At 58.4% G+C, this 24,239-nt stretch overlaps 2 protein-coding genes across 6 annotated transcripts in view; one reads left to right on the plus strand and one right to left on the minus strand.

Moving 5' to 3' along the window:
• Timp3 (TIMP metallopeptidase inhibitor 3) overlaps positions 1–17,162 on the plus strand; it is a 41,001-nt gene extending 23,839 nt beyond the window's left edge. Inside the window, exons 2-5 of the mRNA XM_004844777.4 lie at positions 7,881–7,963; positions 12,179–12,290; positions 12,636–12,757; positions 13,438–17,162. Of these exons, the coding sequence (XP_004844834.1) occupies positions 7,881–7,963; positions 12,179–12,290; positions 12,636–12,757; positions 13,438–13,635 (515 nt within the window). The 3' untranslated portion in view covers positions 13,636–17,162. The remainder of the gene's footprint in view (positions 1–7,880; positions 7,964–12,178; positions 12,291–12,635; positions 12,758–13,437) is intronic.
• Syn3 (synapsin III) overlaps positions 1–24,239 on the minus strand; it is a 312,905-nt gene that overhangs the window by 182,676 nt on the left and 105,990 nt on the right. For all 5 annotated transcript variants that reach the window (XR_002394920.2, XM_013072249.3, XM_004844778.4 and 2 more), the window contains exons 5-6: positions 21,364–21,520; positions 18,894–18,983 (exon numbers count right to left, since the gene is read on the minus strand). Coding sequence is in view for 4 of the 5 variants with exons in the window: in XM_013072249.3 (XP_012927703.1) it covers positions 18,894–18,983; positions 21,364–21,520 (247 nt within the window). In the remaining variant the exon portion in view is untranslated. The remainder of the gene's footprint in view (positions 1–18,893; positions 18,984–21,363; positions 21,521–24,239) is intronic.

The following is a 24,239-nucleotide window of genomic DNA, read 5'->3' on the forward strand; positions in this document are numbered from 1 at the left end:
ATCTTGTGTTGGCCCAAGATGGCAGTGGCTGGGAGGAGGTCCCGGAGGCAGGGCCAAGGCGAAGGTCCCGTGACAGTGTTCGGCACAGTGATGCTGGGCCCTTGCGAGTCCTGGTGCACAGAGCGCGCCTTTCACTGCTGCTGCAGTTGGAAGAAGCAGTGGCTAGGTTGCGCTGCAGGAACCAGCCGAGCCCCTGCCTCCTCTGAGCTTCCTGGGGGACAGGGTCGCATGGTCACTGCCCGGAGGTGTGGGGGGGACAAGGGCAGGGCCCGTGCTGTGGACGGCGGGTGGCACAGCAGCGGAGCTGTGGTCAGATTCTCAGATCCGGGCCCACCTGGGTGTGGCCTCACCCTGACAAGTCTGGGCGTCACTTGAGGTTGGTCGGCATGGCCGTACCAGCGGCCCGCCCGAGGGCTCTGGAGAGTCCTCTGCTGACTTGGCCGGGAACTCCCTTGCCTCCGACGCCGGGGCATCGCACTCCGTGGCTGGCTGCTTCAGAGGTGTCAGATGTCCGGCAGTGGAGAGGCCATCAGCTCTCTGATCTGATCAGCTCTGTGGATGTTTGGACTGAATTCCTGCGGTGCGGCCTGGGACAAGTTTCTTACTTTCCTCTGTGTCTAATGGAAATAATGTTATATTTCTTGCAAGTTCTTGTGTGAGTGTGAGTGTGTGTGTGTGTAGCACATGTGTGCAGTCTGCTGGGAATTAAACCTAGGACCCTTCACATTAAGCTACATCCCCGCCCTTTTTAAAATTTTGAGACAGGGTTTCACTAAGTCACAAAGTTGCCTAGGCTGGTCTTGAACTTGGAATTGTCCTGCTTCAGCCTCCCAAGCAGCTGGGATTATAAGGATTACATCAGCTATTTGCAAGGTGTGTCTGTCATGCGGTGGTGTCTGGCCCATCGGAAGTATTTTCTAAATGAATGAGAGGACGGCACCAGAGCACTTTGCCCTCCCCCTCGTCATGAATCACACTGGTGGCCAGGCTGGGCTTTCACCTTCCACGGCTCTACAGTCCTGCCTTGCCCCCACCCAGCAGGGCGGCAGCTGGCCTGCTTCGCCTGATGTTTCTCTTTGAAACAGATACCAGCCTCCTGAAAAGGCCTTCAAGCCTCATCTTGCGTTGGCCCTCAGTGCTGGCCATGCGGAGACTCTGCATGGGGCTTCTAGGCTGCGGCCTGGGCCTGTTCTTCTCTCACCTCTGTCCGAGGGCCCTGCCCTGGGGTCCTGGTGGCAGTGGGAGGGAGAGTCTGAGAGCTGGGCCAGGGCTGCCTGCGACTTGGGGCCTTCCTGGCTGCAGCTTGTGCGTGTTAGTGACAGGGAAGCCTCGATGGTTTTCAAAGCCAGCAGCACGGGAGGTTCAGTGTCTGGTGTCTCAGCCCAGAAACAGTGGATGGAGGGCGCTGCCTCTGTGGTGTCTGCAGGGCTGGGTGGGGCCCTGCTCACCCAGCGGCCAGGATCCCGATAGGGAGAACAGTGAGGGCCGCATGGCTCCTGAGCCGCTGCCAGTTTCCGGGCACAGATGACCGACGCGAGGCTGCGCTGAGCCGTGGGTGGCGCTGTGCTTCTCTGGGCTCCGCTCGTAGGGGCTGCGGGGGACCAGGCTGCTGTTCAGTTCCCCACGGTCACCGTGAGTGGGGGCGCCTCCTGGTCCCCGTGCCCTGCTGAGGGCCCTGGGGAAGGCAGTGTGGAGGGACAGTGGCAGAGGGACACGAGTCAGGGGCCGCTGTGGCTGGACACGGTGGGTGCAAGGCCCACGTGGACTCCGGGGCTTTCTCTGCCCGCTAATGGCCTCTGGGAGCGGAGCCCCCGGAGCAGAGACAGAGGCAGGTGACATCGGACGTGCGGTGCCCGCCTCCAGGGTCTCCCACCCCACTCTGACGACCCTTTGGTCTCCAGGCCTGGCTCCTGCTCCTTCCTCGACCACAAGCCCCCGCCCCAGACCGACTCTGTCCCCAGCTCCAGTGACTTCCCAGAGCTCAGTTCTGACCTGATGCCGCTGTCCACACATGTCTATCGCAGCTCCACCTGGCCACCCCTGCCAGCTGTGGCCTCTGCAACCCTGGCCTGCAGCCACCCGGCCTCCCGCTCCACGGGGCAGGGAGGTTCAGGATTGCAGCCTGTGTGCCCGCTGTGACCGTGTTTCTGGGACGTGGCACAGGGTCCTTAAGTCCTTCTGGGTACGTGAATCCCAGGAGGAGGATGACAGCAGAATGGAACGAGCCAGAGGTGCGTGCAGCCCTGTGTTGGACAGGGCAGTGCAGGGCCCAGGAGCGCAGTGGTGGCGCCCCACCCAGGGGCTTGGTGGCCCATGTCTTGGTGGCCCCCTCTGGGTGTGAATCTTCACTATTTGGGGACAGGGTGCCTCGCACGTCACCACCCCCACATGCCCCTGTCCTGTACCTCGGGTCCCTCCCCAGCCTCACTCCTTCACTCAGCGGGCATCTGGGAGCCCTGCACGGTCCGGGCGCTGCAAGGGGCTCTGTCCGGGTGGGCCCTGCCTCTGTGACCGGGGCGCTGGAGAGGCTCCAGCCGCGCCAGGAGAGAAGGGCAGGTCAGGGGAGGAGTCACCTTTGCCGAGGCCGGGTCCGCACAGGACAGGTGTGTGCAGGTGGGGCCTGAGGAGCTGCACGGAGACGGCCTCCTTCTGTTCACTGGTCAGAACAGCCTGCGTATTCTCAGAAGCGGGATCCCTGTGGGCAGGACCCCTTTCCCACCTCTGCCCTCGGCCGCCTGGCCGGCTAATGCTTCAGGTGGGTTAGGGTCTTCCTACCAGCAAAGCAGCGCTGCCCCTGCTCAGAAGCAGGGTCCCTGCTCCTGGGGTGCGCTGCCTGCATCCCAGCACCACCAGCCCTGGGCCTCCACCCGCCCCGGGCTCAGTGACCCATGTCATCTCCCAATTGCTGGCGGCCCAGGTGGCACAGACAGCCGGCCGGCGGCAGCAGCGGTCAGATTAGAACCTAAACACGTTAACCCCAACCTGAGCAGAGGCCTAGGCAAGGCGCTTACATCTTCCCTTTTAATACTTTAACACTGAGGTCATCGCTTAGAACACGCGAGCAAGTGGGCCTGGGGTGCCCAGTCTGTTGTGCTCCTTTTGGGTGTTTCCAGGCCCCAGGCCATTTGGCTTCTGGCCTGTGTCCTCTCCCTCCCTCTCTGGCCCTGCATCTCCTGCACAGCAGACCTCAGTGGCCCAGTGTGTCCTGGCCTGGCTGGGGGAAAGTCACCCTGTGTCCCCAGGAGTGAGCCCGACCCATTTCCAGGCCGGGGCGGCAGGACCGCACGGGGCAGCTCGGGAGCCTGGGAAGGCGGGGAGTCTCGTGTCCTCCTGGCCTGCACAGTGTTCCCTGCAATGGAAACTTGGGCTGAAATGACCTTCAGCTTTCCAGCTTCTCTGAGTGTGTGTGTATTTGCATTTATTTTTAGCCACCGGCGTTCATTTCTTGCCAAAAAACCTGCTTAAATAAAAGCAAGATTCATATTTTTACTGAACGGAAAGAGTTAGTCAGGACGGGCTTTGAACTGGAGACGGCTTATCTTGATGGGGAGTGCATCTGGCCTTGGCGTGGACGTCAACAGAGGGCTTTGAAAGGGACGGCGAGGCCCTTCGGGGCAGGCATGCAGGAAGAGCCTGCTGGGGCAGGAGGCAGGAACTGGCCTGGCCCGGCTCTGCGGGAGCTGCTTTCCCAGCCACCCCTGCCTGGCTGGTTCTGACTCTGCTTCCTGGACCTGACGCGAGGGTCACCTCCAGGTCCCCAGTCACCTGCAGGGCTCTGATGCCCCTGCCCCTGGTGCTGGCCCTGTCCCTTTCACCACACCTCACACTGCCTCAGGGCAGCCTCTCGCCTAAGGCCCTGAGTTCGAGTTCCAGGCCTCATGGATCTTGGAATTCCTGGAGCCAAGGCCAGGGCCCCATGCACGACAGACCCGCAGATGTTCCTCTGACCCCACCGCCGAGACTCCCCTTGTCCCATGTGTACCGAGCAAGGCCAGGAAGATGCAGTTGCTCCCAAAGTTTGCACGAGACAGTAACTTATCCGGTTTTCATCTCCCGCCACGTGTGACGCTAACTATATCAAATCACATTTGGCTGCATTTACTCAGCAAAAGTAAATCAAGTCCTGTTACATGCCAGGCACCTTTGGTTGCTCCGGGTAGAGTGATTGATACAGTAAAGAACTGCCTAGTAGCTGGGTGAGCAGTACCAGCTACTCAGGAGGCTGAGGCAGAAGGATCTTGGGTTCATTTGAGCCCAGCCTGGGAAACTTGTAGAGCCCTTTTCTCAAAATAAAAAATAAAAGGGGTTGGAGATGTAGCTCAGGGTACAGTGCCCCTGGGTTCAACCTCCAGTACTGCAAAAAAAAAAAAAAAAAAAAAGGATGAGAAAGAACCTGCCTTGTGAAGCTTACATCCTCCTGGGGAGAGACAGTCAACAGGCACACGACTCTGTACAGTGTCAGATGAACTGGGGAGGGTGTGGAGGGACGCGGGGTGGGGGAGGGACGTCAGGAGCGGGTCAGAGAGCCCCGGGCCAGGGGAGGCAGCGGAGGGCGCTGGCACCTCCCGATGGAGCCGTCCAGCAAGGGAGGCCAGGGTCAGCGCTGAACACAGACGCTGCGCTAGACGCTGGCAGGCCTTGGGGAGCCGAGTCGACCTGGGTGAGGTGAGGCGAAGGTCAGGCCACTGGGTCGGCGCTGCAGGAGCTTGGGAGTCGCAGTGGTCCGGGTGGCGCTGATCAGGGTGCAGTGGGGATGCAAGGGCCACTGGGACCTGGCCGGGGCCCAGGAGGTGGCAGCTCGCCCCACGAGTGTGGGCTCGGAGGCGGAGCTCAGGTCCGAGACGGGCAGCGACTTCACCACTGCCGGCGTCACCTGCTCCTCTTGGTCTGACCCCCGCTTCTGAGTCTTCCTGAGGGCGTTCTGGGTTGTGGTGACCCACAGAGACCTAGAGGGGACGCCGAGACCCTCAGCGCAGGGAGTCGCGTCTGGCCTGCTCTCGGGCCCCTTGCCGTCTTCCCCATGAGCGATTTAAGGATCGCAGCACTGCCTGCTTCCTGCCCCGAGATGCTGCGTGTTCGCTGTCTGGCTTGATCAGCCTGATGAGCTGGGTCTCCCGGGGTGGCGGAAGCCTTCCTGTGGGTCTGTGGGTTTTATGAAAGCTGTGCTGAAGAAACGCAGTCGCCCGTGGCTCGAGGGGGCTGGGGATTCTGGTAGAGTCCGAAGGTGCGTGTGCGAGCATGTGCGAGTGTGTGTGTGCATGGGTGTGCGTGGCTGGACGTTCTGGACTCAGACGCAGGGTGGAGAAGTTGGTGGGGCCAGGGGCTGGCGGTGGGCAGCGAGAGAGGCCGGCAGAAATGCAGAGCCCTGGCGACCTGGAGCCTCTGTGCTGCCCTGTCCTGGAGGCCACGGCTGGGCTCCCACGGATTGCTGTAGGGTCGGGCAGAGCTGCTGGCTCTCACACGGGTGACGCGAGCAGAAACGGGGCTGGACTCAGTGTGTACCAGAGGGGGGATCCACACTGGCTGCCCGGCTCCCGGCCCCTGGACCCGACTGCCAGTGGGGATGGGAGAGGGGGCTGCCGGGTCAGCTCCTGGGGCCCTGTGCCCCTCACAGCATCCTGAGGGGCGGCGCATGGGCCATCCCAGGACCCGCGGGCCAGCTGTGGCCATGGGAGCTGCTGCTGCCGAACACTTCTGCTGCCTGGGTCCTCGTTCCAGACAGCAGCTTGCTTCCCACTGAGCCAGCTCAGCTGCTGGAGGGCGCTGGGAACACAGTGCATGGCCCTGTCTGGTCCAGGGGGCATCTGCAGAGCCAGGGAGAAGCTGCGGGCTGCTGGGCCGGGGCTCTGACCTCTCTCGCCCTGGTCCCCCGTAGCCCCCAGGCCCGGGAACACCAGGACACTCTGGCCAACGGGAAAGTATAGAACAGCCTGTGTCTGAGTTGCAGAGAAGCGGGAACAAATGCAGGTGTGAACTCATGCACGCAACAGGGGGCTCGGGCTGGCTCGGGTTGGCGAGGCTTTGTATTTGTAAGGAAGGCACGGCTGTGGCCCCTGCACCGGGCCGTGGCCTGCGCCTTCCTGGGCTACATGCACTGTGACATCACCTGGTCCTCAAGGCCACTCGGCTGTGCACGGGTGACGAACGGACTACGGTGCCTGAGATCGGGCAGGTCCCCCGCACCCCAGACACCTGTGCACCTGTTCCGACCACTTCCTCTCGGCTCCCCACTTCCTCCCACTGTGGTTCTGCGGGCCAGGATACCCGGATGAGCTCGCCTTCCCCGACTTGAGGGGGATGCCCAGGCTGAGGCTACGGTGCTGCAGTGTGGACAGGGGCCAGCGGAAGTCAGGACTCGGTGGGATGCTAGCAGCTCTCTGGCAGGGGCGTGGGCTGGGAGGTGCCCTTCCTCAGCCCTCATAGCAACCTTCAGAGCTGCTTGTTGGCATCAGTCGCATTTTACAGATGAGGAAGCCCAGGCCTGGAGAGGTTTAGGGATCCAGTGTCACAGCACACCAGGACTAGGATTGGAACCCACAGGTCCAGGCCCCAGAGCCAGGCTGTGTCGCTGGGCCACTGCTGACGAGGACAGCATGTCTAAGCCACATGAGAGGAAGGGGAAGAAAGCCCAAGAGACTAGCAGGAAAGGGCTGGGGTGCAGGGATGGTGGGAGGCTGACCCCACTGTCGCTTCCTGTGACAAAACCTTTGTTACCCTACACTGTGCTCAGAGGAGAGCTTCCAAGTCCGGGCCCTGTCAGGGTCAGCAAGGAGCTGACTGTTTCTATGGGCAGAAGCTTCTAGATGTACCCAGCTTTGTGGGACAGGATGGCTTAAGGAACATCTGAGTCAAGTGGACCCGCGCTGGAGCCAGGACAGGGTGGATCTGCTGTTCTCAGGGCAGACGCCGCCTTGGTTACCTCTGGCCCAGGCTGCTGTGAGGAGGCTGCCATAGTCAGGCACTGAGGTAGATGCAGGAGTGACACGGCCCGGGGTCCTGCAGCCTCTCGCCCTTAGAGAGCTCGGCCAGCGGCTGCTGTGGAGGGGCTGTGGACCCACAGAGGTGGCCTCACGATGACCCAAGGGGGGTGCCGGTCAGCTGGGAGGAAGCAGCGGACCGGGAACTGGGCCCGACTCAAGATCAGATCAGAGTCAGAGCACGGGGAAACGTGGACATGGGCAGCGGGGTCGCGGAGCTGCGAGACAGACGTGTGTGCATGTGTGCGTGCGTGTGTGCACGTGTGGAGGGTCTTCTGCTTGACATGCGTTTTCTGAGATTCTCCTCAGAACGTGGCTGGAGCCAGGGAGCGGTCTCTCGCGTCTCTCCGTGTCGAGGCGGACAGAGAGCGGCTGGAGACAGCGCTAGGGCCAGCCCCGCAGGCCGCCCTACACAGCCACAGTCCCCCCGGTCATTAGGTCACTTTCACTGAGCCACGGCATGGCCTCTGCCGCTGCAGTGTCCACACCCAGCCCCGTCCTGCACCCCGAATGTGCGCTCTTGGGTGCTTCCCGCAGTGCTGGAGAGGTCACCGCCTCGGTTGACTCTGAGGCGACCCCTCTGCCCAGAGGAGCGGAGGGAACGAAGTCTACAGAGGCAGTGGCTTCACCCTCGGCCTGCACGCGTCCCTGTGACCCGGGCGTGACGCAGCCTGGCAGGCAGCTGAGGCGTGCGGAACAGGGCGCAGGGCGTCTGGCCGAGGTGCTCCTGCTCCCTCACTTAACCCTGGTGAACTACATCTGGGTCAGGGCCGGGGCTCCGGGCGCTGCCCTCCCAGGCTCCTCTGCTGTAAGCACCACGGAGGGTGCCAGTGGGCGCGGGGGGCGCGGCCCAGGCTTGCTGCTCAGGCTGCTGACCTCCGCCGCATCTGTCCTGTTCCGCAGTGATCCGCGCCAAGGTGGTGGCCAAGAAGCTGGTGAAGGAGGGGCCCTTCGGCACCATGATCTACACCGTCAAGCAGATGAAGGTGAGTCCTGTGAGTGGGGCTGCTCCCCTCGCAGAGCCGGGTGGTGGCGGGGTCAGGGCGCCGGTTACCAGGACCCTGGGCTCGGGTGGAGACCCTGCCCTTCCCTGCCTCCATCAACACAACTGTAACTGTAAAATGAGGGCGCTGGGCCACACGGCCTCAGGCCCTTGCGGGTGAGTGCGTCTGTGCTCCACCGTGCCCTGGTCTTGTGCTGTGTCCGAGGCCGCAGGGTGGCCACGGAGCCTGTGCTGAGCCATGGGCCTGGTCCCCGGGGGAGCCCCTCCCGGGCAGGAAACCTGCCACACTGTGGCCTCCGCTTCTGACCTGCTTCCTGCATTCCAGCCGGACGTGCACTAAGTGTGTCACTAAGTGTGTTTGCAGTGTTAAACACTCACCGAGCACAGATCCTCTGGGAGGCACAGGAAGGGAGCCCGTGGACTCTGTCCTCTCCATGCCCCTGCCGAGCCGCCTCAGTCTTGCTGCCCCTTAGCTGTGCAGGGCTGGGCCGGGCACCCCAGGGCATCTGGCGCAGGTGTGCCCAGTGCCTCAGACTCAGGCAGTGCCGCTGCCAAGTAGGGCCAGTGGCCAGTGCTGCAGAACACACTTAGGTTTGTGTCCACCACATCTTTTGCGCCTCCCTACGTTCAGGGCTGTGTGTGGGAGCCAAGGGGCTGCCGGCAAGGTGCCCTTCCTAACACAGCGGTCAGGTTGGGAAAGGAGACACAAGTGGGACTAAGTGATGTCCAAGACGGGGTTACCCAGCCGCAGGGAACTCAGCCCTGCCCCTCACTGCTCCCAGGGTGTCCCTGGCCATAGGATGGGCCCGGCATGCTCTGGGGACCGGGTTCTCCCGAGGCCGACCTCCTGGTCTCTCTGGTCCACACTGGGGCTGCAGGCTCAAAGCACTGATTCGATGGAACCTGCTGCAGTGGATCCCATTCTGCGCACAGGGTCTGCAGGGTTATGTAACATCCAGAGTCAGCCCTGGCCGGCTGCCCCTGGCCACCGAGTCGGTCATGAGACAGCTCATGTCTTCGTGGCCCTGGAGGGGGAAGTGTGGGCGGGGAAGGAGCCAGCAGGAGCAGCAGCCACCCCAAACCCACCTTGCAACCTCTGGCAGCGGCGGGGAATGCCAGGGCCCACTGGACCACAGCGGAGGCCGAGAACACGTCTGGCTCCTCACAGCTGTTCCTGCACACTCAGCCCCCGAGGGAGGACAGGGAAGCCAGGGCAGGGGTCCTGGCACTGTCTTGGCTTCCCTCCTGACTGGGGGCTCCTGTGTGCAGTGTCCCCTCCCCCAGCCAGTGGTGGTCGTTTAGAGGACAGATGACATCTGCCTCCCATCCACACACGGCACCCCATTCCCCAGTGGCAGCCTCTACCATGGTCCTGCCTGGCAGGTACAGACTCGGCCTTCTCCTTCGAAGAGGTCCAGAGCTGTGGGTTTTGTTGAGGGCGGACTGGTGCCAACCCCGTGTGTTTGGCACACGATCCCTGGCTTCCTGCTATCCCTAGACTCAGTGTTTGGACCATGGAGCTGCTCAGTGCCCATCTGTCTTAAGCGGCCACCTGCCTGCAAGCCGGAGAAGGCCCGCTAGCTAGCAGGGGAGCCCAGCTGGGCACCAGAGATGACGCTGGTGAGGGCGCACAGAGCTCCAGGACCATTGACCGAGGCTGCTCCTTGCCCTTCTCATGAGCCTTCGCAGGCTTGGTGCTCACACTGCGCTCAGAAATGGGTCCTTCACCCTTGATCTCACCAGGAGGTGCTGAGACTTGCAGGGTGGCCCCACGGTCAAGATCCTGCGGCTGGAAAGCCCAAACCCGATCCTCTGGCGGGGTCCCCCGGAGGCGACTGAGGGGTGGTGGCCAACCTGGCTTCTACCTGCTTGGGGGGCTGCCCCTCGCCCTGCCTATATCTGGCTCCCCAGGGAGGGAGAAGAGGGTGGCCTGGCTTGCTAGTGTGGAGCCCAGCAGCTCGGCCTGGAGCTGCAGCGGCCTGCAGTCTGTCTCAGGAACGTCTGTGTGGGGAAGTTCGGCCTGAGCAGGGAAGAGCTTTGGCCCCAGCCCAGGGGCTTCTTTCCGGGGAATTGGAGTGCCTGCCCCAGGAAGTCCAAGGAGGGCTTCCCACAGCGGGACTGGAGGGACTCAGAGGAGCTGACGGCAGGTGCGCCCATCTGCCTGCCCCGCAGCCCTGACCTCTCCCAGGCAGGCCCTGGGGTGCCCCTGGGGGTGCTCCGTGGAAGGGTGGAGAGGACCCGTGTCACAAACCAGGTGTGGAGATTAGCTAGGCTCGGCCCTGGGCTGTGCTGTAGAGGTGATGGAAGTTTCTAGAACTGGCTGCCCTAATCTGTGGGGCCTTATCTCCCATCAGGGCCATGGGAAAGCCGCCACTCCGCCAGGAGCTGTTGTTTGTGCAGTGGAGACATGCTGTCAGGCGGGCCGCAGGGGACAGCACGTGGGGACACGATGTCCCAGCTGGTCCCCGGAGGATCCCAGGGAGCATGTCCTAGTCACCTGTGTGGGCAGTGCTGACTGTGCAGTCGCCGGCCCCACCCTTGGTGCTCTGAGTGATTAAATGAGCCTTAGCAGGTCTCCTCCAGCTGGAAGCTCTGTGACCCCAGGGCCAGGGAACGGCCCTCCTCCTCCCGAGCCTGAGCGGGACCTGCTTCACTGTCACGTGCTCTGCCCAGGAGCAGCCACTGTCAGAGGCGGACCGTGCCGGGGTGTCTCAGGCTCGTACTCAATGTCCCCAAGCCTGCAGTGGCTTGTAGATAAGAGTCAGTTGTGGGTTTAGGGAGTTCTCCACATGCACCCAGGGAGAGCCGTGCTGTCTCTGTGGGCACGCAGGAAATACCTGGGGTGGCACGCCACAGCTGTCAGCTTCTTCACAGCAAATGCATGGGGGCCCGGGTTCAGAGACGTCCCCTACATGGTGTGTCCCCTCCCCAGGGAGGCAAGCTTCCTGGCACTTTGTGCAGATACCACCAAGAAGGGAGCCCGAGGCATGCAGTCTGCTGCCAGAGAAGCACCTGCTTGCTCGGGAGCCTGACCTGGACGGGTGAGGAGCACAGGCCATGCCGGCCCCAGCCCTCCCCTCCTGCCCCGCTGAGTCTGAGGCTAAGTAGTTTTAAGCTAACTTTTCAGCACACTGGCTGCTCTGTGAATCCCAAGCCATTCATTTCACTGGGGACCAGATGGTTGAGTAACTTTCCAGAGGCCAATTGTTGGCTGTGGTGAGATCCCCCATTCTGCACCCCAGTTGGGCTTGGGAGCCTCAGCACCCTTCCTTACGGGGGAGCCCAGAATGTTCTGGGGCCGGGGCTCTGAAACCACCCCCAGCCTCCCCGGAGGTGGAAGCAAGGCCAGCGCCCCTTAAGCGAGGCCGAGGCCCCCACTCCATGGGTCCCGCAGACAGCTTCGCGATGCCCAAGGGGGCCCCTCTAGCAGCTGCCACTTAGAAGACAAGGGAGGAAACCACCCAGCAGCCCAGATGCAGGCGTGGATGAGACACAGCCCAGGTGATGTCCACTCTGTGCTAATTAGCACAGGCAAATTAACAACGCATGCCAGGAACTCGAGAAGGCTGTGCCCTGCTATAAACCCATGGGACAGCCCAGAGACCACCAGCGGACCAGGGCCTGTGTCCTCTGAGGCCTAGGCCACATCTAGGTGCCGCTCCACCCTCCTGGCTCACGAGGTCAAACTGCCGCCTTGGCAGATCAGGGCCTGCACGTTACTTGTCACTGTTACGCCAGGACTGTGAGCAGACCCAGAATGGAGCCACCAGGGCTGGAGACAGAAATGGTCTCTGCTGGCCCTAGCTTCCCAGGCTGCAGGGGACACGGAGCAGGGCAGTGGTTAGGAGCAGGGACCCCTGGTCCCCAGGTTGTGACTCAGCTCTGCCGCTTACTGGCTTTGTGGCCTCAGACAAGCTCCTTGGGTGGCCTGTGGCCCGAGGTGAGCGAGGCATGGGAGATCTTTCCACAGTGGCTTCTCTGGATTTCAGGAAATGTGCTGGGATTTGAGGACTGCAGCTGGGGGTGTGCTGAGGGGCGGCTGGGATGGGCTGCCTCAGACGGACGGGAGGCGCCTGGCGGGAAGAGAGGCAGGGCCTCCCGAGGGCTCGGAGGCAAACAGGCGAGCCTGGCTCCCTCAGGGAGGGTGGTGGCGAGCTGCAGGCGGGCTCCTCTCACAAAGCCCTCCCTCTGCCCACAGATGTACCGAGGCTTCACCAAGATGCCGCATGTGCAGTACATCCACACGGAGGCGTCAGAGAGCCTCTGCGGCCTGAAGCTGGAGGTCAACAAGTACCAGTACCTGCTGACAGGTGAGGCGTGCCTCTGGGCCTGTCCTGCCGGCAGGGCCCCAGCTCCGGCCCTCACTTGGCCCTGGCCCTGCGGGCCTCCTGGCTTTGTGAGCCCTCAGCTTTCCTGTAAGTGCAAGGGGGTGGGCTCCCCGCCCTTTTGAGTGACCTGCCACTAGGCGCTCAGTGCTGCAAAGGGGAAACCACAACCCCATGAGCGGACCTGCTGGTCCCAGCTTCACTGTCTCCGGGGAGATGGGCCACAGTTCCCGCCAGCAGGGGTCAGGAGGGTGACGTGCGGTGCTGGACACACGGGGCGGAGCCGCTGTCCTCCCCAGCTGTGGACAGTGCACGGTGTCTCTCCTGCAGGCCGCGTCTATGACGGCAAGATGTACACGGGGCTCTGCAACTTTGTGGAGCGGTGGGACCAACTCACCCTCTCCCAGCGCAAGGGGCTCAACTACCGCTACCACCTGGGCTGCAACTGCAAGGTGAGCTGGACGGGTGCGGCCGGTGGGCGAGGGAGCCCTCGAGTGGCATCTGCTGGGGCACGAGGGCTCTTCAGCGTCCCCGCCCCCTGGTGGCCCTGAGCCCCGAGAGCACTCAGCCTGGCAGCAGCTGGCAGGCGGGCTTGGGAATGCGGCCCCAGCAGCACAGATGCCCATCCTCAGCAGCCCAAGCCCTAATCCTCAGGACACCCTCGTGTGGTCTGAATCACGAGGACCCTGTTTTATAGACAAAAGAGGCTCAGTGTAAGTCAGCAGCCTCAGGTCACAGGACTTGCTGAGTCTGACTTCCCGCGCAGGGCAGCGGGACTCCAAAGATGATGCTGTCATCTTGGCAAGTCCTCGGTTCCCTGCGTGGCGGTGGCGGAGCTCTCCCCTCCTGCAGTCTCATCTGCTCACTAGCCGTGTGACCTGGGCAAGTTACAATCCGCTCTGAGCCTTGGCATTTTTAGCTGTGAAAGGGCAGCGAAGCTGCGACGAGAGTTAAAGGAATAACACAGAACTGCAGTGCGCGGCACAGGGCAGACACCTCGTACTTAGGTTGCAAAGGCCCCGGGGCTGAGCGGCCTCTGCAGTGGCCCAGGGTCCGATCCAGGTCAGGCAGCACCAGGCCCGGCCACCAGGGCAGACAGAGTCCACCGACCGCTGGGTGGGTCTCATTGCAGATCAAGTCCTGCTACTACCTGCCCTGCTTTGTGACATCCAAGAACGAGTGCCTGTGGACCGACATGCTGTCCAACTTTGGCTACCCCGGCTACCAGTCCAAACACTATGCCTGCATCCGGCAGAAGGGTGGCTACTGCAGCTGGTACCGGGGCTGGGCGCCCCCGGACAAAAGCATCATCAACGCCACAGACCCCTGAGCCCGACTCTCCCACCGCGCATCCCTCCCTCCCCGCTGAGCTCCCCTCGGACACTAACTCTTCCCAGATGATGACAATGAAATTAGTGCCTGTTTTCTTGCAAATTTAGCACTTGGGACACTGAAGGAGAAGTCTGTGCTGTCCGTGGAGTTGACCTGGGACTGTCCTCCTGGCCCCACCCCAAGCCTCTCTCCTTGCTTTTGACCGCAGCCATTCCCACCCTGGCCAGGCCAGAAAGAAGGAGGAATGTAGACTCCTCTTCCTTGTGATATATAATCTATATTTTTTTAGGAAAACAAAAATCAAAAAATCTACCCCCTTTGGTCATTGTAACAGCTCCTCCTCTTTCTTCTTCCTGCTTGACATCTCCCTTCCCTCCCCCTGTACCCGCTTATCGACCCAGCACATTGAGGACGCAGACAGGAAATTGCTGAAGCCAACTGCTTCCGGGTCAGTCCGGCCAGCTGACAGCTAGACCCCAGGTAGGCGGAAGAGCTTGTACCCAGAGGAGACGGGGCTGCATGTCCCCAAGAGGGCGTGGCTGTGTCTCTCTGCACATCAGAGCAGGCTGTAGGAGAGGGTGTGACAGGGCACAGCACAGTCCCCAGCCGAGATGCTGGGCTGCCCAGCTGTTTGTGAGTCTGGGTTCAGCTTAGGCTGGAAGCACAGTGCTGGCTCAGATGGTCAAGACATAGACATTGCCTGAGGCCGGGCAGCATCCTGCCTTGTGCAGCTTGGGTGAGAGGCTGAGAGGAATGTCCTTCCTCCCCTGCCTCCCTCCCAGGAGAGCCCTCTGCCACGCCGAGGGAGGCTCGTGGAGCCGCGTCTGTGTGAGTGGGGGAGACACACTGCATGCACCACCCGCAGACATAGGCAGGTGGACTTGGGTAGGGAATGCTGTTTCCGGAGTAGTGTGTAGCTCACCGGGGACGCGTCTGTATCCACACTGCATCTACCTACGTGTGTGGGGGCATAAGCTAATTTTCTACAGGACGCAGAATTCTCTTCAATGCTGTTAAATACGCCAACAGTTTAATCTCTTCTATTTTGTTGTTGTTGCTTGTTGGAAGAAAATCATGACATTCCAAGTTACGTTTTTCACGTTAATTAAAAATTGAGATTCTACACACCCTCGGCACCCTCTTTTCCCTGCGCTTGGGGTCACCCAGCCTCTGTCCCTCTCTTCCCTCCCCCTTCACCTTTGGGGGCCTTCACTTAACTGCCTTACTGGCTTGGCGGACAGCAGGTGACAGTTGCTCTGGGCGAGGGTCTTAGCACAGGAGGGACCGCCATGTCCTGCCTGGTGCTAAGGCCACCTTTCTCTCCCGGGTTTGGGGACAGCCTGCTCCCCTTCCCCAGCTCATGGCTGCTGATGCCACCTCCTGAGGTCCTCGCCCGGTGGGGTGTTGATGGGTGGTCACCGGGGAAGCCTGACTCTGCAAGCAACTGTAGGATTCTGTTGTATTTTTTGAAATAAAACTATAATATAAATTCTCCTATTAAATAAAATTATTTTAAGTTTCAGTGTCACAAGTGAGATGCTGAGAGTGACAGTGCATATGTTACAGAGCTGGGGAGAAGATGGTGACATTGAACACGATTGCTTTCTGTCTTTTTCTCAGATTTTGGGGATTTATCCTCTATTAGTATTCAGATCTTCATTCCATTTTAGGAAACAGAGCTGCCAACGGAAGTAAGAGAGAAAAAAGACAAGTCACAGTGACACACACGCACACATGCATACACACACACACACACACACACACACACACACACACGTCCAGGCCAGGAACAGCATGGAGTTGGGGTTCCTCAGGACCGGCTCCAGTACCTGCTCACTTCCCTGTGGTCTGTACCGGGACAGGAGGAGGTGGGGACTGGCCTCTAATGGCAGTGGGAGCAGAAAGAGCTCAGGTCTGCACCCCCAGTTTAAGGGGTGAGCCCCAGATCTGGTGCTTGGGATTGTCTTCATTTCAACCTCTGAGGCTGCACGACGGAACTCTACCGGGTACCCTCCTGACATAGGCATCAGCGTCTCTCCTGTGAGGCACCTGGCCAATCCCTGTCCCAGGATGATCACCCCATTCACACAGTAAGGCGCTTGGGGTGAGATTTGGAGTTTCCCAACTGTAGAGTAAATAACCGGCGGAACCACAGCCCCAACTGTCAGGCTTGGGGGGTCCTGGGCCCTGGGGGTCTTTTGCAAAATGAGGTGTCAGAGGGCAGGTTTTGAGCTTCCTATAAGCTATAGCTTTGTTTATTTCACCTGTTCACTTACTGTATAATTTAAAGTCATTTATGTAGCCGAGGCACTTCTGTATTGCAATCATATCATGAATGCTTTATTTTGCTAGATCTCGTGTCATGTGTAGGCTGTAATATGTGTACACTGTGTCTAAGAGAAAAAACCTGATCTCCACATGCCACCATTTTCCTGAATCAAATTTTACAGTGGAACGGAGGCTAAAAGACTTGTACTTGGGCAGGCAGTGAGACTGGCAGTCTGGGGACTAGAAGGGACAGAGCCTCTTCCACCCCCCTCCCTGTCGGAATCCCAGGGATTCCCCCAGTAGGAAGGAGAACGGAAAAGATAGAAAGTGCATGTGTGCCCTTGTTCTGTATCAGCTGGCCCGGATCACCAGCCGCCTACTCCCTCTTCCCTGCCCAAGTCCTTCCTCCACTTGATCTGGAAGCCAGGATTTCTCCCGAAAGTCCAGGGCCGTGAGAACTGTGATTCCAAGTTCTCTTTGCTTCCTCTGGGCATCTCTGCAGCCTCCAAAGAAGCTATGTGCCCAGGCGCTTGTCTGCCAGGCTAGTGGTCTGTGATGGCCAGGAGCCATGCTAAGTGGCCCTGGGCCTCACCATCCCAGCCCAACAGACCTCACAGTGCCAGTGATAGCCCACAAACTCCAGTTTCATACTGTGGTTCTTGAACAATGAAAGAAACCAACGACTTCTTCCATAGCTCTTCTGGGAGGTCCCGTGGCCCACCCTGCCTCAGCCCTTCCTTTTCCTCTTGTGCATGGTGATCAGCAGTGCAGATTGCCCAAGATGACACTTGAGTGTTGGCTCCTGGCTACCTAAAGCAAAAATATCACTTAGAGTATTCACATCACAGAGAAGCGGCATCAAAACCTAGTGGCAAAAGCACAACAAAGGTGGTGCAGGGGAGTGGGGATCAACTGCTTTGAAATGGGCTCTCTTCGGGTGAGAGGAAGGGATGAACACAGAGGCATCCCTGTGCTGGGAGGGGCTTCCTTCTGAGATTTCCCAAGCCCCATCTTTCCCCTCCAGCCAGTCCGCCGTGCCGAAACCCAGACGCAATGGAGAGAAACCAACCAGAGAAAACCCTGTCTGGAAGGAATGTATTTGTTGCTAAATTTTGTAGCACTGTTTACAGTTTTCCTCCATGTTATTTATGAATTTTGTATTCCGTGAATGTACATTGTCTTGTAACGTTGCATAGTGTTCACTTTTTATAGTGTGTCCTTTATTCTAAACAGTAAACTGGTTTTATTTCTATCACACTCAGGCTGTCTCTTGCCTCCTTATGTCCCGACTGCCCCTGGGGGGTGCCAGGGGGCCGTGCGAGTCCACCCTGGCCTCCCCAGGCCTTGCATGCCCTCTCTCCATACACACCATCGCTCGAGCCCACCCTGGGCAGTCCTTCCTCTTGGCAAGAGGAGCTTCAGAGGCCCACATTTCCTTGTGGCTGCTAACTTGGCCCTGCCTCTGCTCCCGATTCTACTGCCAGGGTTCCCCTAGTTCTGCAGCTTTTAGGTCTCTGGGTAGCCACCCCAGGGTGGTACAGGTTCCCCCGACTGGGGCCCTGACTCAGCCTCCTCACTTGCTTCCTGAGAATTCTGCTCTGGTGGCACCAGGAGGGAGGCTGGCAGACAGTGGCCCTGGATGTCACAGTTGGCTAGAAATTTTGAGTGGAACTCAGTCTGGTCGGGAATGCCAGGGACTCCGGAGGCCCCAGGACGACGGGTGAGCCCCTCCCAAGCCTACAGCCAGGCTGTCACCTGGCCCAGGACACGCATCCACCCATCAGCCCTCCCTCGACAATGGCCCCCATTACAGCCTTTGCCCCTGTTTGAAAGGTGTGCTACTCCAAGCCCCTGTCACAAGCCAGGCACAGCATTACACACATGGACACATGGAATCTCAACGACCCGATGAGGCTGTCCACTCTGCATGCAACATCACTGAGCAAAACAGATTAAGGTGCTGACGGAGATCTAGGAAGTAGGCAGAGCTGGTTTCCAACTCAGGCTGGTCTGAGGATAAACCCTGTGTTCTCGCCATCGTGTGGATGCTTTGCTGGCAAACGCCAGGCTTCACACGTGTGGTCTGGATGCCGCCAGCACAGGCTGGACCCTGGGACTGTCACTGGATCAGGTACAGTCAGTGGGAACCCCACCCGGTGAGACTGCTCCCTTCCTCCAAGGCCTGCAGTCCTCCCGTTGGCATCAACAAACAGCACCGTACAGCTCAGCAGCCTGCGCTTCGATTCTACCAGCAGGCACAGTCGCCAGCTGGGACTGCAGGCTGCCTGTTTGTCATCGCAACCCAGACTCCCTGCATGTCCAGGGCCACAACCCTGTGTCCCTGTGACCAGTTTAAGAAGACCACCAGCCACCCAAGCACGCAGGCTGCAGGCCACTTCCAGCTGCTCATGAGGCTCCCGCCCAGCTTCCAGCTGGGGCCGAGAGCTCTCCACAGCATTCAACAAGACCAAGGGAACCCGCCAACCCCGTCTCCCAGATGGGAGGCCAAGCCGTGAACTCCTCACCACGGCCAGCATCCCAAAGACAACCTCAGGTGCATCAGAGTTGGAAAACAAGGCCACATAAACACATCGCCCCACGATAATCAATACAAATAAAATACTTTAATTAAAGTAGGAGTTGAAACCAGGTCTTGGAAAGGGCTCCAGTGAAACGAACACTTCCCCATGAGAACCTCTCTTACCTTCCTCATCAACCTCTGACTCCCATGGGCCAGCTCAAGCTGTCCCAAGTGGTGATAATTTCCAAAGTCCCAGGGATCGCTGTCCCCTTCCTCTCTTGCCCTACTGCCCGAATGTCTCCTGGAGAGACACAGCCAGGTGGCTGCACCTGACACAGAGCCTCTTCTCTACAGCCCGGGAGGCAGGGAGTGGCGACCCTGAGCCACCTGCTCCGTCCAGAGCGACCGAAGACACAGACCTTGAGTGCACTCCGCACAGTGAAGGGAAAGGAAAACAGGGCACTCACCATTGGCTTGTGGTTGGGGAAGAATGTCTGCTCCACGAGCGGGAACTTCTCGGGGCCCAGGGTATGGAAGATCTTGATGAGCTGGGAGAACTGGAGCGGGAGAAGAGAGGACTTGTCAGCCTCGGCTGCCCACTGTGGTGAAGCCACCCCTCGATCCTCCTCCCGTGAGCGGAGCTCCCACACCCGTTCCTACTGCCAGGATAAAGGCCAGCTCCCTCAGCTGGGCATTTGTCCTCTCTATCGTGCAGCTACATCGCCCCACCATTCCTGCTCAACCTCATAAGCAGGCAGAACACGGGTTCAGCTCAACCACACTGATTGATTGATGGGCTGACTGCAGTACCGGGGATTGCAGCACCAGGGCCTTTGCACTGAGCTGCATCCCCAGACTTACAGGCTCCTGCCAAGTTGCTAAGTTGTCAGGGTTGGGGTCAAACTTTTGATCCTCCTGCCTCAGCCTCTGAGAGTGCTGGGAGTATAGGGCTACACCACCGTGCCTGGCTTTCAACTGCATTTAATGGGCACTTGCTCCACACTCAGCATTCCACATACAGTATTCTTTGTCGGGTGCACAACCTACTGATGTTCACCCCACCTCCACCTGCAATGCCTCTTTCCAGAGCGGGAGCCCTGCAGGGAGCAGATGGTTGCAGACTCTGGATCTAGCTTCCCTGGGTTCAAATCCTTGCTCTGCACCTCACTAGCGGTGTGTCCAGGAAGTCACTGCAGGTTTCTGCAAGCCACTGTCCACATCTGCAAACTGGAGACGATGAGGGAGCCCCCACCCTCGCCCAGTGGACCGCTTCTGGGGACTGGTTAGACAAGTGCCCGGCTGTGCAGCTTGAGTGCCAGGTGACGGCACTGTCTCTGCTTCACAGCAGCTCTGGCTCCAGCGGCTTCCCCGAGCTCCCCCACCCATCTGCACTTCCTCCTCCTCACAGGGTGAGCCCCATCCCCCACCGCCTGGGATCCCCCACACTGTGCTCGATTATTTGGGAGACAGTGGAGCAAGACAGGCCAAGCCTGATGGAAGATTGGCTGCAGGGGCACAGGGAGTAAATCTGGAGGGGGCAGGAAGGGAGCCATCATGGCTCCCTTGAACCGAGGACCTAAGAAGAGGGGTGCATGCGGGCCAGGAGTATGGGGAGGCTAGGGTGGCCCATCCCAGGCTCCAGGCCCCTCAAAGGCCGGTCCCAGGAGCTTCCACCCAGCTGGGGAGGAGCAAGCAGGTCAGGGCTCCATGCCATGTTGAGTGTGACGAGTGCAGTACCTGCCGCACTTGGATGCCACGTGCCGAAGACCTCAGAGCAGAGTGAGGAGACCAGGGTGGTCATGTGATAGAGGCCACCCACACCCATAAGTCCATGAGTGCACACATCAGTAAATACCAAGTGCAACAGCACAGGCATGAAGGACAAAGACAACCAGTGCCATTCATCAAGGGTGTCCTTTGTGCCAGCCACCATTGTAGACACGGCATGTGTGTGACTGTGCCCCGTCCCAAACAAGGAAGTGAGGTTCAGGGAGGCCACACTCAAGGGCACATAGCTCATGGCGGAGAAGCCCAGGCGGAAGCTGACTGGGCCCAGAGCCTGTGCTCAGCCACACGGTGCCTGCAGGTGACCATGGAGGGATAGCAAAACAGGCGGCCAGAGAGCTACGCTGCACGGAGCCACCCAGACCCGGGCTCTGTCTCTCCTGCTTGTCCACCATGGCAGGCACCATAGGACACAGCAAAGCATCATGCACGTGTGAGTGCAGAGTGTGCCCAGCCCGCGAGACTGTAAGGTCTGGAGCGGGCCTCACTAGGGCTTGCTCACTGCCCTGTTCCCAGGGCTTGGAACAGCACCCAGAACACACCCAGCACCCAGAGCACCCGCAGTTGTGTGCTGCCTGGCAGAACCACCTCCAGTGATGGGGAGAGGGTCCGTAATGGATGCCCAGCGCTGTAGGTGCAGGTGAGCAGTATACGGGATTGGAGAGTGTGAGGGAGAGGAGAGCTAGCATTTTAGGAAAAGTGTCCCTTACAGGTAACATCTGGGTGGAATCAAATCAAATGAGTGAAACCAACAGGGAGAAAGGGAGATCAAGGCCCTGGAGCTGGAGAGAAACAGCTTCGGGTTCTGGTGGTCAAAGCCCTGGTGGGTTCTCTGGCCACCCTGAAGCTCAGCTCCTTTCCCTGTGCCATGGCCGGATGATGCCCCTGCCCCAGGGCAGTGATCACATGGCCCGGCATGCAGTAAGTGCGCAATAAATAACTCCACTGTTAAGCACAGTGGTGGCGTGTTGGCAGAAGGCTCCACACTACGGTGGCTCTCTACAGCCAATCTTATGTGGTGTTCTTACATAAGATTTGTTAGGAAACAATTTCAAAGGAACCCCAGGGCCCAAGTTGCTTAAATTCATTGCTGGCTGGGAACGGGCCACTGTGGGCTCCCACCCCCTCAGGCCGGCCTGGCCAGGCACCTACCACCCAGGGCTTGCTGCAGAAGTTGTAGACGGAGTAGAGGGAGTTGACAGCAGGCAGACCCCCGTACTGCAGGCCGATGACCAGGCTCCGGTAGTCCTCTCCGAGTGCCATGCTGTAGGCATGCTGGCGGACCAGGAGGAAGTCCGGCTTGAAGGACCTGCCAAGAGAGGGGCGACAGGGTTACTCAGGCTGCCTGATAGGTACCGCAGGGGCCCAGCATGTTCCCCACAGAGAGCCCTCAGCTCGAGGCAGAGGAAGGTGTGCTCGGCGAGGGTGCTTAGCTGCACGGTAAAGGCCCATAAATGCTGAGCGCTCTCTCCTGTCCAGTTTCTAAATCTCCTGCATTGAAAATCTCTCTGCTTCCTTTGCATTCGGAAGAAGACGTATCAATACAGCTCAGTGAGTGACAAGTGACTTCGTTGCCTTCAGGCACCATATGAATTACAGGCACCCTGAGGCGGGAACAGCTACCTTGGGGGGGCACTGCTGCCATCAGCTTCGGATCATTTGCTCTAAAGTGGAACAGCAGGTAGCGGCTGGCCAGGTCTGTGCTCCCCGCCAGCTCCTGCTCTGAGTTGGAGCCGGGGCCTCCCTGCCGAGCATTGTAGACCAGACGCGTACTGCTCCCGCCAAGCAGCAGCCTCTGCAAGTGGCAGGGTGTGAAGACAAGGGACAAGTACATGCAGGTGCTGTGCTGCGGATGCTGTCAGAGGCGAAGACAGGCCCCTGGAGTCTGGGCTGCTTCCTCATGCCACAGCCGGGTATCACAACAGCCAGGAGAGGCTGTGATCCATGCCACCCAGTGGGGAGGGAGCTGCCTCGGGGCTCTGGGCGCCTGCTGCAGGCCAGGCTTTCCGTGCCAGCACACGGCTCCAGCCAATTTCCATACTGCCTCGCCCACACCGTCAAGGGCCAGCCTATTTCTGGGTTCCCCACTGCTAAGTCACATGAAAACCCAGCCCCACTGTTGGCATGGGGTGTGTGCTCCACATGCTTCCAACAATCCGTCCAGGGCATCCAGAGTCAGGTCTTTAACTTCAAGAAAATCGTGTCCCTTTCAAGGAATTCAGCACCAGTGAAAAGAACTCTCTGCAGGGACAGAGGCGCCCACCAGGGCAGGGGAGAGAAAGTGTGCAGTCCAGACGCTTCTCACGTCACCCTCACTCTCCTCCAACAGCCGGGTGCCTGCCGCCACGGGCGCAGGTGTGTAAGGGACAAATGATGTAGTCCATGGGTGTCACCCCTCACCGACACAGGAAGACGGGCACCACCCATCCGGCTGTGCCTCTTCCCGGGGCCACTGGGACCCTGAGGTCCTCGGCACAGTGCGGAGCTGGCCAGACACCCCAAGTCACGCTGGAGTGACAACAAAACACAGAAGGAAGGGAGGGCGGGAGGGAGGATGTGTCCCCACAGGGGCCTGACGGCCAGAAGGGACACTTCGCGCAAGGTAACCACTGCTGATCTGATCTGATTATAAAAGCAATACCAAAACACCCCTTGGAATATGTGGGTAGGTAAACAAAGTACTCGGAGAAACAACCTGGAGAATTCCTGGCAATATTCACACGCACATTTGGGTTCAATCATCTATTTGACTGTTTGTAACGTGCTTTCATGCTCATTCATGCTTTCTATTAATTGCGATTTTGGAATTTTACACATAATATTATGGTACAAGCATTTCCTTTAATGTCAAAATACCCTCAAAATGCAATCTCTGATAGCTACACAGTGGTACATTGAATGATATATCACAATTACATCAACAAATCATCTGCATTGTTCAGCAGGCTGTTTCCAATATTTCACACACAAATATCTTTGCACACAAATCTATGCCAACATTCTTTTTTTTTTCAAGGTTCATGCTCAACAAGAAGCATTTTTTCTCTTTATTTTTACTAACAATAATTATATGTACTTATCACATACAACAAGATGCTTTGAAATATGTATACATTGTGAAATGTCTAAATTAATTAATATGCATTACTTTATATACTTATTATTTTAATAATGAAAACAATTAAAATCTATTAGCAATTTTCACATTGTACATTAGATTTCTTTCTTTTTTTTTGCTTTAATTCTTTTTTTGGTACATTTTAGGTATACAATACGTTTAGATTTATCACTGGGTGTTTGTACCTGCACATGATATATCTTGGTTCTTATTTTTTCCCCATTACCTGTGTGCCCTTCACCCCATCCAGCCTTCCCTATTTACATACTTTGTTTCCATTTTTTTTTCTTTTCTCACAATTTTTCCTTTCCATTTTTCCCTTTCCCCATCTCTTCCCACCACCCCTATCCCTTCGGACCTTTTCATATTTCAAAGTATCAATTGTTCGTTATTAATCCTTCTAATCCTTATTTACACTTTCAGTTTCTCACACTAGAGAAACTATTCAGTATTTATACATGTGTGTCCTGTTTATTTCCCTTAAGAGTATTGCCTCAATATGCATCCATTTAGCTATAAATGACTCTAGTTTCTTGTTCTTTATGGCTGAGTAGTACTCCATTTTATAAAAATACCACATCTTCTTTATCCAGTCTCCAGTTGATGGGCACTTGGGCTGTTTCCAAGCTTTAGCTATTACAAATTGTGCTGCTATAAACATGGGTGCACATACATCTCTGTGGTATGATTCTTTTAATTCTTTTGGGAAAATACCCAGCAGGGGAATAGCTGGGTCAAATGGGACCTCCAGCCCTAGTTCTTTGAGGTATCTCCACATTTATTTCCATAGTGGTTGCACCAGTCTGCACGGCCACCAACAATGGAGAAGGGTTTCTTTCTCCCCACAACCCCGCCAGCATTTGTTATTGGTTGATTTCTTCATAGCAGCCACTTTCTGGGGTGAGGTGGA

The sequence above is a fragment of the Heterocephalus glaber genome, unplaced genomic scaffold, assembly GCF_053883595.1.
Source record: "Heterocephalus glaber isolate CG9 unplaced genomic scaffold, H.glaber_assembly_v1.0 deba00001572, whole genome shotgun sequence".
Lineage (NCBI taxonomy): Eukaryota > Metazoa > Chordata > Mammalia > Rodentia > Bathyergidae > Heterocephalus > Heterocephalus glaber.